Genomic DNA, 12248 nt, shown 5'->3' on the forward strand with positions numbered 1-12248 from the left:
TAAACAAGCACAACATATAGCACCAACATACAATTATTTCATAGAAGACTTTCAAAAATGTTTCTTATTCAACCGGAGAATCAAAATCCAATGACAGACACATCCATGCCCATAACAATAGCAACAAAATTCATCAAATCTACAACAGATAGTTAATCCAAAAATCCTCATTTTTAAAGCCTTTCACTTCTCTTCCTTCCCACTAACAAAAATCCAACCTCATTAATCTACTCCAGTTATCGTATAAACGTATAATAAATATCATCAATATAAATATATATATATATAAAACTTCCTTTCTGCAAAAACAAAGAAGAACACATACTAACCCAAATTACGAGCTCGAAACACCTTCCTTTCCCCCATCACTCTGATCCTTATTACCTTCGTCTTCAGCAGCAGCAGCGAGTATCTTCTTATTCTTTTCGATCGCATTAGCTACCTCGGCAGGCATATACTTCTCATCATGTTTTGCCAAAACCTCACTAGCCGAGAAATAACAATCCACACTTCTCGCTTTCTCGGAAACACTCTTTTCACCAACCTCATTCTTAATTTTATCCGTTATCGGTTTAACGAAGCCTTCAACAACAACAGAATGTCCTTCCCTAAACAAATCAGGCACTTGGCCTTCATATCTAACCAACATATCAGTAATCAAATCAGTTATCACAAACTCGATTTCGTGCGAAGACGCAGGGTGCGCCACACTGCCTTCTAACACTAACCCGCCTAACCTAAATTTATTCTTATTCGGGTTTTCGACGTATTTCGATAATGCGTCTGTTGGGGTTACGTAAAAAACTAACTGGTCTTCGAATTGATTTAAGACTATTATGATAAAACCTGCTATACAGCTGAAGGTGATCGCGTATGTCCATAGTCTACGGTTTTGCATCTGCCGGGCACGTGCGCCGATGTCGGGTTTGGAGGGTCGGGTCGGGATGCGACGGTTGGTTGAGAGGTAACGGAATTGGGGGTTGAATATGGGTCGGGTTTGAGATTGTGGGTTGCGGATTGTTGTGAAGATTGTGCGTGTTTGGGAATTGGGGGTTTTGGTTTGGAGAAGACGAGAGATGAATCTTGAAGTCAGACGTGATGACGACGCCATTTGATTTGATTTGATTGAAATTGAAATTGAAATGAATTTTGGGTATGGTTTTTTGTATTAGGGTTTGGGGAAGAAAATTGAGGGACAAGAAATGGCTCTTTATGAACAAAGATCCACTTCCGGCTGCTTTGCGCTTTCTTTGACGATTTTGTAGTTAGGAAACTTAGCATAGAACACACAACACACTGTAGAATTTTCCTTAATATTTTTTTATCCCAAACATCTAGATCAGTTTTCACATTGATCATCTATAATGCTTTAAAAAAATGGGGATAACAAGCATGCTTCTAGCATGATTTTGTGAATGGATGATTTTGTATTTAGACGTGTGATTTATTGTGAGGAGGAATGGAGAAAAATATATATGCTTCTAGCATCATATTTGTTTTTCTTTAAAAAAGTTATCATACTCTCTATCCTAACATTTTGCAACACTTCTCTTATAAAAATATCTCTATATAAAATGATCATTCTATCGTTAATAAATTAATTAATACTTCTTTTTATATTCATTAATTTAAATATCTCCACTTAAAATACCTATAATACACTTAATGAAATAATTTATAATATACACCCATCAACTTTTAAAATAAATACATTGCTTTACAATAATAACCACACCGCCACCACCCATCATGCCACCACCACTACCAACCAACGCCGCCACCACCATCACTGTCGTCGCATTGTGCAAGTATAATGCTAGTTCTAATTTATAAGCTTAAAAGTTTTTTTAATTTATAAGTGTGACAGACGGAAATTTCAAAAGTATGATTAAAAAAGAGATTAAATGAAAGTCACTTATCACATTCATATAATTTTCAAAAGTATGATTAAAAAAGAGATTAAATGAAAGTCACTTATCACATTCATATAATTTTAAATAATATGTAGATAGTTGTAAAATTTTATATATTTAATGAAAAATGTTTATGTTTGACGACCTCAACCTAGCTACTTGATTAGTTGGAAACTTGGTATAAAGCACAATCAATATTGCACTAAACAAGAATTTTTGTCATCAGATGATGACCGTATCTACTCAAAATATAGAAAATCTTATCATTCGTTCAGAGAGTAATGTATATCGTGTCGTTTTAGTCATTCATACACTATGATTTATCTAAAGAAACTATAATATATAATATATTAATATATATCTTTGAAATTACATCTAACAAGATGATTAATACATACTAGACTACCAATGGCGAATTTTTACCTTATGCATAGCATAAAAATTACAAAATTATTTTGTATATATACTCCTTACGAGTATTTTGATATATGTAAATAATACAGATATTTTTTTTAACATAAATAATACACATATTAAACATCACGTCTACCAATAAACTGAAACAAGATTGACATATTCTTGAAACGACACGTGGCGTAATCCTTGATCATTCTTTTAAATTATTTATTTTGTTAAAATAGCTTTTATAGTTGTTTATAATTTCAAATTAGTTTTTTTAGTTGTATATAAATTCAATTTTCTTATTATATTTAAAATTAAACTCTAACTTTTGGCTTTATTAATACAAAAGACATTATAATCTTATTTGATTAATCGTTTTCTCATTAATAAATTGTCTCTTTTTCTCTCTCAATTCTTCAACTCTTATTACTTATATTATGAAGACTTCAAAAATTCAAGTTTATGATCCGAAATTACAAGGCTATTTGTCATCATCTACTATGCTTATAAGTTCTGATTTTAAAGTGCTTCTAAAAATTTAAGGTTAATCCAAAATTTTAACTAAACATATATTTTATTTACCATTAGTATATATTATAATTTAGCTTCGATCATCATTTATCTTAATAACAATTTATTTTATACTTACAAATCATGTATGAGACATATTCGAATTTTCTTTATGATACAATCTATATATCTACAATATATCGTACGGGTATTAGAACTAGTAGATAATCATATCCAGATCTTTTACGAATTATGTAGTAAATTAATAATAGTTTAACTTTTAGAAGTTTTAAACTTTTGACATTTTAATTCTTGGAGTTTCTTCGTAGTATCTGATCATTCAAGTTTTTGTTTATATTCTTTGGGATTTTTTTTAATGAGTTATCAAGTTATAATTTAAATGTTTTTAAAAATGAAACATTTTAAGGATGTCCTCCAAAAATATAAAAATACCTAAACTAAATTTCATATATTTGATGCTTAGACGGTATTTGGTTCACAAAATTCTAAGAAATTCCTTGGAATTGGAATCTGAATTCTAAGTTTTACCATGTTTGGTAGAATAAATTGATGGAATTGAAATTCAATATTTTCCATCAAATTCCTTAAAACATGGAATTTAGCACAAAACCTATGGAATGTTTTGAATTCCAATGAAATTCAAATATCTAACAAAAAGACCCTTTCATATTATTATTTTTATTACTATTTTTATTATTATATTAATATTAATATTGATATAATAAAAATTATTATTATTATTAATTTTACATTTTGTTATTTTTAATATTATTATTCATTACTATTTATTATTATCATATATAAGTTATTGTTATTATTAATATTTATTAATATATTTATTATTAATTATCTATTATTATTAATTTTATTAATTATTATAACTTTTTATTACATTTGTTTTTTATTATTATCATTATTATTTTTTTTTTTAATTTTTTTATTAATATTGATAATATTTATTAATATTATCTTTATCATATATTTATTTTTATTTATTATTTTTGTTATTAATATTATTAATACTTTTATTTTTACTTATATTTTATTATTAATTTTTTAAAACTTTTATTATTATTATCATTATTATTATTATTTAATTGTTTTATTTTGTTAATAAAAATATATATTTGTTGTTATTATGAAAATTTATATATATTATGTATTTATGAATAAGTATATTATTTATTATTATTATATATAAGTCTTATAATACTATTTTATTATATTGAGCAAGAGTTTAACAAAGGATAAGTCATTTGTAATAATTTAAATTCATATTTCGTTAACCGATATTTATTGAATTATGTCAACCAAAGAGAAGATAAATTTCAAAACTTTTATATTACAATTTTATCAAATTTCATTGATAGATTTCAATTCCATATCAATTCCATCAAAAACGTTATCGAGTCTATTCTAGTTTCATGTTTGAAGCATTGGGTGCTTAGTTTTTTTAATTAAAAAACTTAACACAAAAAATTGAGAATTGCTACATGTGATATTGCATGTCACCCAACATGGCCCACGTGTGTATACAACTATGCCCCATAATTTGTATCGAACATGTCGACATTATTCGCTGTCTTTTACTTACTTTTGGCTAACAAATATATATATTTCCATATCCTTTCATTTGTTGCAGCTTGGAATTGAAAACGAAAGAAAAATAAATATAATATTTCATGATGAGAGCACACCAAAATATATAAAAAGAAAAAGTTTCACTATCATAATAAATCAAATTGACAACAATACCCTTCACCGTTTATCAAATTTCACATTTCATCCCCCCACCCGTAGAACACATCCAATCTCCCGTTACAAATAACCGGAAAACAAACCATACAAATTCATTTTGATAGATAAACGACGTCGTTTTGTAAACATTTTTTTTCGTCCTTCAGTTATAAACTAAATAATTAGACTTTGAGGATCTTAGCGGCTCTAACCACCGGATTTTCACGAGCGATGGCTTCTCGTCCGGCAGACTTGTAATCATAGCTGCAATCATGTCGATCGGAATACCGGTGATCGGAGCAAAACACATCACCGCACCGACACCTGAATCCCATCAGTCCGACCTTTCTCCGGCAGCCTGAGCATCGATTCACCTCACGTCTCCTCGACTTGCTCAAATCATCATCCACCGTCGGAACCGTGGGCAGATCCGTATTTTCCGGCGAGATTCCGGTAGTCGGTCTAGAGTCAACGGATACATCGGTTTTGAGATCCGATACATCCGATGCTTGTGAACCCAACGGTCTGTGTTCATCAGGCGTGATTTGATTTGTTGTTGGTGTAGAAGGGATGGATGGTGTACATAAGGATAAAGTTTCGGGAACTTTAAGCTGTCTCGTCTCTTCTTTCTCTTTGTTTTGAGCCATCCGGAAATATACAGATATATATATAAATTACAAAAAATTGTATAGATACAAATTAAGAAATTTTTAGATAGAGAAAGTATGTGTTTAAATAGATAGAGAGAGAGAGAGAGGATGGGAGAGAAGTGAAGGAGAAAAACAAGATTAGTAAATGGAGTATATAACTTACAAGACTTGTTCATCCAGTCACCTATAAAAGGGGTTGTCATATTTTTATCATTTTTTTGAAAATGATATCATCTTAATTTTATTATTTAAATTAGCTCGTATCATTTTTTATAAGTATAACTTTATGAGTATAACCCATGACCGGCCTTTACAACTTGGGTGGAAGGAAGAAATGGACGAAAAGGGTGGTGATGGGAAGATAGGGGGCCCAGTGGGGGGTTTCCATTGGAACGCGCATCGGAGATGGCCATGTGATTGTAAGTGGGAAATGAAGCGGAATTTAGATCATCGATGACGTGTATAACATTGGCCGCCAGCTGAGTTGTTCATGTGAGCCATACACGTAGATTTTATCAAACTTTTTTTACTCGATATTAACGAGTTGAATCGTCCACGTCGGATATTTCTTAAGTATTATCTTTTTGTTATAAAAAACTGCATAGCTTTCAATTTGTACTCCATAGAATTATAATTTATCTCCAAATTCACACAAAAATATCAAAACTACATCTAACTGATATAAATATATAAGAAATATAATGAAAAAAATTGAATATAAGATTGTACGACACTTAAGTTATTGAATATAAGATTATCCAACGTTTAAGTTTGTAATTGGTAGATGTTAAGACGTGAGAGTTCACACCAAAACTTAAATGACACATAATTTTATATTTTCATCCCCACATATAATATATTATATTGGATACACATCATAAATATAAACTACAACACTCATTCATTTGATTTTCCCAAGTTTGGAACTCATTTTGACTCATACTAAGACATAGTATGACTCATAAAATTCGGGAAAAAATAAGGGTTACTTATAGAGTTATTCATTTGTTATACATATAATTTGACTCGACTCATTTTTGGTCTAATTTTAGAGTCATAAGATTCGGGAACAAATAAGGGTTACTTAAAGAGTTACTCATTTATTATATAATTTGACCGGACTCATTTTTTTTGTGTGTGTGTAATTTCATAACAATATGTATAAAGTTGGTTAATATTTAATAAACAAAGGAAAGGAAAATTTGGATAGTGATAGAAGCAAAAAGATGTAACCCCATGGACCATGCAATGAAACAACTTAACCACTTACGAGCAAAAGCCCATTATCCAAATTTAAGCCCCACGGGCCGAATGCCCAAACTCTTAAGCCTTCATCAAAAGAATCTATGTGATGAATTGCCGACTCATGATGAGTATTAATTAGTCTAAAGCCCAACATGACAAAGTCAATAAAGCCCAAAGTTAGATTTCACTAAAATTGAAATTTCCCAAACAAAGTCATACCTGACTACCAGTATATCTTTTGATCACATATTTTCTTACTTACGAATGTCTACATCTACTATATACATCTACTATATACATCTACTATAGGGTTTAAGTTTTATATAAAGATATCTCTAATGGGGTGTAAAATACATTATGCGTTTAAAAACTTCGTTTTGAAAAAATATATCTCAACTTGCTTTTCTAAAACTGTGTTTTTTCAGAAAACTAATCACTTATTTTGTCAAACACATTTTTTCATTGAGATATATAAACGCAATTATTAAATAATCAGTTCAAAACGAATTCACAAACATCCTACCTTGGTATCAAATCATGGACATGCTCTTAGCAAACTCGATCATACTTTTCACCCCAAATCTAGGGCTTAATTGAGACTCTATCATGGACATGTTCTTAGCAAACTCGATCATACTTTTTCACCCCAAATCTAGGGCTTAATTGAGACTCTGATTTTGTTTATCGTGATGGATCGAATCTCCCTTTTTAATTTTAGTGATGGATAGACGTCTCTCCCCTTTACTCAATGGTTACTTGATCCAGCTGGATCGATTTTACATCAACTATGGTTGTTAAATCCTTTTGCCCATTCGAGTTTTTTTTTTTTTTTTTTCTGTTTGTATTTCTATGCCTAACGACTAACATATTAACAGCTCCGTGGGTTCATGCATAACTTTTTATCTTCTTGTTTGCGTACTTTTTCAATGTAGAATTATGAATATATCTACACAGATTTTAAATCTATGTCAAACATTAAATTATTTTACATGAATCCTCTTTCAATGCTTTGATTTTCTTTGAACCTACGATTTTCCGAATTCTTGACTACTTACACGTACAAGCATGTGTATTCATGACATATATGTACACACGTGTCTAGTACGAGTATAATATTTATATAAAACGAAAATGATTGCATGAAAAATAAATGAAGATGTGCAACTTGTTCAAGTCATGATGAGCTAACACACCTTCAAAAGTAATAAGAATGTTTTGGACATTATTAACTATATATATATATATATATATATGCCTATGACATGGTGCCAAACTGCAACTATAAGTAATTTAACAAACTAATTAATGTAGCTCGAAACGAAAATTTGGATTACTACACCCTCTGGAATATCCATTCCATTAATTAAAGTTAAAAAGCCATTACAAAGACAACAAAAATAAGAAGTGTTATTATCATCAGAAAACTCGACCTTTTGCTTGGTCATGATCAATCTTTTTCTAAACAAGAGTAGTTAGCTAGCTTAGTCATTCCACATTGTAAAAACACTCGGGTTTGATTCTTGAACCGATGAATCCCCAGACCATCCGGCATAGTTTTCGGTTGGCAAATTGTCGTAATCAACCTTAACCATCGCGAGCTCCTCGGCTGTACTCCCCGACTGTCCAAGAAAATTACCTAAATACCCTCCACCGCTATAGCTCCCACTCGAGCTTCCACCATTGTTGTTAGTACCGTCCATCACCGAAGAAGAAGATCCACCCACGCCCATGTTCATCAAACCATGTAGCAAAACCGGGTTATTTTGAAGATAGCTATTGTAAAATTGAGGTGTTTGGGTTGATGATTGGTGAGGACTATGCATGCTATAAGGGTGATGGTGATGGGCTTGAAGGTAATTCTGGTGAAAATGAGGGTCTTGTGTGGAATAATGAGATATTTCAGGGTTTTGTAAAGTTAGCAAAGGTTGTGGTGATTGTGTTTGATCAAATGGTTGTTGTAAAAGAGGGTAGGCTTGTAGCACACCACCCGCCGCGGCTGAGTTCCCAAAGGGAAAACCGGAGCCAAGAGCAAGCATTTCTTCGCGTTTTCTCGACGACTCGAGTGCTTGGGCCTCTTTTAAGCGTTTTGCAGCTCCTCCGCCGATAGGAAGCGTGTTACTCTCGAGTATACTCTTAACATCATAACGACTCATGTCAAAATTTGTAACGGCACTTAAGCCACGAAACTTTATGGCTGCTATGTCGTACGCTTCTGCAGCTTCTTCTTCAGTGCCTGCATAATTAATGGATCCTCTACATCATTAGCAGATACAAATTAAGAGGCAATATATATACATATATATACCAGTATGTTTTTTTTTTATAAAAAAGATACTTTTAAAACAAGAATGAATTAATTGCAGGAAAACAATGAGCGTGTAATGAGGGACAAAGCCCAAAGATTGGATTTTGCTTCTTTTTTTTTTAATTTTTTTTTTATGAAGTTAATAACTATAGCTACCGTTATTGGTAATCCACATGGTAAGCTAGAAACATTGTAGGTTCATGCATATAGGTTTGTATTTAAATGGATAAGCAATAAATAGTAATCGTAATTAATAAACAAGGAACATACTGAAAGTTCCTAAGTAAAGATCTTTGTTGCCTGCAACTCTCCCTATTCTTGCTTGCCACCTTCCATGCTGATGATGCCTGATCAATCATCAATTCAAATTTTGTAAGGTCGAGCTAGAGCAAATTAAGAATAAATTAATTAAAACGTGACAAATTAATTAAACTAGTGTCTTTGTTACCTGGTTACACCTCGATACATCGATGCACCACGAGAAAATCCACTGCTTTTCCTGTCAATCAACAAAATATAATTAGTGTTAATAACCAAATGAAAATGTGAATCTTGACCAAAACTTGTATGGCCACTAGCTAGCTAGCAAACCTTCGAATGGATGCTACGAATTCTTGTCTAGTCATATGTTTCATGTCCTCGATTTCCTTTTCATAGTTTGTAATCTGTATGTACGTAATAGATAATTAAGTTACAACTTCTGTCATCAGCTTTTGTGACATATATAATTATAACATATTTAAAGAGTGTGGGTGGCAAGGCAGTATATATACAGGAAAATTGGTGGTAGTAGAAGTTCCCCAATACTTTAGTGCAGCCATATCATAAGCCCTAGCTGCCTTCTCTTCTTTGTCATATCCACCTGATCAGACCCGCAAGTTTAGATAATCACATACTTAAATTAAGTTAATTAAAAAGGTCTTTGATTCACGTTGAAAATCAAGAAGTTGATGAAAGAAATTAAAAATAAGACACAAACAAGCTTACCAAGATACACTGCATCATATTAAACGTCGAACAATAGCGTCGCCACCACATATCAAATGAAGAAGAAGTTAGTAGTCTCACAAAACCTTGCATCACTATCAAAACTCGGAGTAAATGAAATTAAGTTAATTGTTTAATTACCTTGACGTCCTTTTCTTGATTGCCCTTCTCTTCGACAACTATTATCCCATAAATGAGCTTCATATCTTCCTGTCCATCTATGCCTGCAGATGGATGTAGATATATAGTTCATACACACATATATATAAATAATTAAATGATCAGATTCTTGATTGATCCATGCTATTTTTTGTGCAAACATATCCAACATATAAAGTCTAGAGATTTTATGTAGATATTTTGGATGATATATATATCTATGGCCGCCTTTCACGGGAAACTAAACTACAAATGAATTAAGGTTAAGAAAAATCATACCTAGTTACACCACGATAGATCGAAGTTCTTTGACCGAATGTATCCAAAGTTCTTCTAGGGTTAGCTTCAACAACAGCAGTACTAGTAGTAGTATTGGTCGTAGTATCATTGCTAGTATCATCACCGCCGGTACTTGCTTCACAAGTCGAACGCTTTCCGCTACCCATAGACAACGTCAACGACTGCAAAGTGCTTGAATTCTCGGGCAGTAGTTCGTAGTTTGTAGGTGTAGAGGACAAGGTGCTTTGCACTTGTGGCATTAGGCTGTTGTTTGTGAACAAATAATCCGTGTCATTACCTTGATGAATATCGTTATATGCCACTAGATCTGTTGAGTTCTCTGATTTGCTCACACCCAAAAAATCTGCAACTTTAGGCACTTGATCATTGCTGCCTCCTTGTGCACCAATCAGGTTCCATTCTGCACATAGTCATCATAACATGTCATAAACAAATAAAATATCAAATAACAGATCATGAATCAAGATCATATGTCACCATTAATTAAATGTTTTGGTTAAGCCTAAAAATATAAATGATAAAAATAATGAGTAATATAATCTAGCAATATATACCTTGGTTAGGAAAAGGAGTGTCAGCCATGTTATCATGAACAAGGCCTAGAGAAAAATTGTGGGACTGAGTGTTATGAAGATGAGTCGGTAAAGATGAGTGAGTTGGAGAAAGAGGAAATGAAAGCCAGTTGTTTGAATTCATGCTTATTTCTTCTACTACTCTGCACTTATGAATATATGAAGCTAATATTAGGTAAGCTCCTGCAAATAGTTTAACCTCAAAAACTTTAAGTAAACAAACTTATATGTTAATTAGCTAGTATTGATGAATGAAGAAATCAACTAGCTAGGGTTAAAGATATATAAAAGTTAATAGCAATATTACCCTAGTAGAGTAGAAAACTTGGAGAGAATTCAAGTGTGAAGAAGGCAGTGGAATTTAAGTACACAACGAAGAGAAGAGGAAAAGAAAGAAGTAAACCAAAAAGATGGAAGTATTTAATAAAATAAATACTCCTTTATCTTTCTATATATATTCTCTCTTTTGTCTCTCTCTAATTAGATTCATAGAAGAAGCCCTTTTGCAATGTTCATTTTAAGTAGTAGTCTGACATCCATATCTTGCACACAAATGTTTATATACTTATAGAATAGAACTAACAGAATTTAATTTAATATATAGTTTTTGAGTATATATATTTAATTATGCAATGAATTCGAGTGTGAAATTTAACTATTGTAGGCGGGCACACATGCATGCCTTTATTCTCCTATGTAAACATCTTAGCTTGTTGATTTCATTCATTATGTATTTACACAAGAAGGCTAGCAAACTTATGTAATGTTTTCAAAAAAATCTTAATCCCAAAACTTGAAATTTGTAAAAATTTAGTAGTTATTAAATGGTTCATGGTAGTACTATACCGTTGGAACCCAAAATAAGATATTTTGGGTAGAAGCTAGTCGATCGTTTGAATAAATTATTTATTTAAAATTAATACAAAAAATTTATGATGTATATATACACTTTAGACTTGCATCTTCACTACTCACCCCTCTCACATTTCTAATCTAATCCAACTTGAAGTGTATTGGAACTCACTAAACACCTCGTTCTTGCAAAAAATTGACACCCCAAAGTCCAGCATTCCCACACTATCTAAATCATCTTATTGGACTATATACATATCTCTCTACATATATATGTATGTATGTATCTATAGATCGAGTACCATAACTTTTTACTACCAAAGACTACTCCACTTTCTACAAGGAAATATCTGTATTTGTATGTGTGTATATAATTATATTTGAAATAAGATAGGATATTTTTAAATACTCAGATCAAGTCCATATATATATATATTGTTAAAACTAATAATATATGGGTGCATATATATTTTTCTTCATAAAGGTAACATATATATATATCTTATAACAAGAAGAAAGGATGTTGATCCCCGTGCACTTGCTGCAGGTGTTCTAAATTTAAGAATATTTATGATCGAGTAGCAGAGGTGATTGA

General features: G+C 31.6%; 3 protein-coding genes across 3 annotated transcripts; all 3 read right to left on the reverse strand.

Moving 5' to 3' along the window:
* Positions 1-17: 17 nt before the first annotated feature.
* On the reverse strand, positions 18-1316 carry LOC122600214 (cytochrome c-type biogenesis protein CcmE homolog, mitochondrial). Its single transcript, XM_043772897.1, has 2 exons — positions 330-1316; positions 18-202 (listed from the first exon to the last, which is right to left on the reverse strand). Exon 1 carries the CDS (start codon positions 1109-1111, stop codon positions 335-337), a length of 777 nt encoding a protein of 258 aa, XP_043628832.1. The 5' UTR covers positions 1112-1316; the 3' UTR covers positions 18-202; positions 330-334.
* A 3234-nt stretch (positions 1317-4550) lies between these two features.
* LOC122600223 (zinc finger A20 and AN1 domain-containing stress-associated protein 5-like) lies at positions 4551-5394 on the reverse strand. Its single transcript, XM_043772909.1, has one exon. It carries the CDS (start codon positions 5228-5230, stop codon positions 4766-4768), a length of 465 nt encoding a protein of 154 aa, XP_043628844.1. The 5' UTR covers positions 5231-5394; the 3' UTR covers positions 4551-4765.
* A 2565-nt stretch (positions 5395-7959) lies between these two features.
* Positions 7960-10925, reverse strand: LOC122600205 (AP2-like ethylene-responsive transcription factor PLT2). Its single transcript, XM_043772886.1, has 9 exons — positions 10784-10925; positions 10209-10629; positions 9912-9994; positions 9771-9779; positions 9557-9645; positions 9375-9448; positions 9232-9282; positions 9054-9130; positions 7960-8711 (listed from the first exon to the last, which is right to left on the reverse strand). The coding sequence occupies exons 1-9, from the start codon at positions 10923-10925 to the stop codon at positions 7960-7962; spliced, it is 1698 nt and encodes a 565-aa protein (XP_043628821.1).
* Between the last annotated feature and the right edge of the window lie 1323 nt (positions 10926-12248).

This window comes from Erigeron canadensis, chromosome 1, assembly GCF_010389155.1.
Source record: "Erigeron canadensis isolate Cc75 chromosome 1, C_canadensis_v1, whole genome shotgun sequence".
NCBI classification, from domain to species: domain Eukaryota; kingdom Viridiplantae; phylum Streptophyta; class Magnoliopsida; order Asterales; family Asteraceae; genus Erigeron; species Erigeron canadensis.

Excerpts from the sequence above, each read along its gene's own strand:
- LOC122600214 (XM_043772897.1), bottom strand. The coding sequence starts at position 1,111 with ATGGCGTCGTCATCACGTCTGACTTCAAGATTCATCTCTCGTCTTCTC.
- LOC122600205 (XM_043772886.1), bottom strand. The coding sequence starts at position 10,925 with ATGAATTCAAACAACTGGCTTTCATTTCCTCTTTCTCCAACTCACTCA. Across the intron at positions 10,630-10,783 it reads CACTCCTTTTCCTAACCAAG|AATGGAACCTGATTGGTGCA; the intron begins GTATATATTGCT and ends GACTATGTGCAG. Across the intron at positions 9,131-9,231 it reads ATGTATCGAGGTGTAACCAG|GCATCATCAGCATGGAAGGT; the intron begins GTAACAAAGACA and ends ATGATTGATCAG.
- LOC122600223 (XM_043772909.1), bottom strand. The coding sequence starts at position 5,230 with ATGGCTCAAAACAAAGAGAAAGAAGAGACGAGACAGCTTAAAGTTCCC.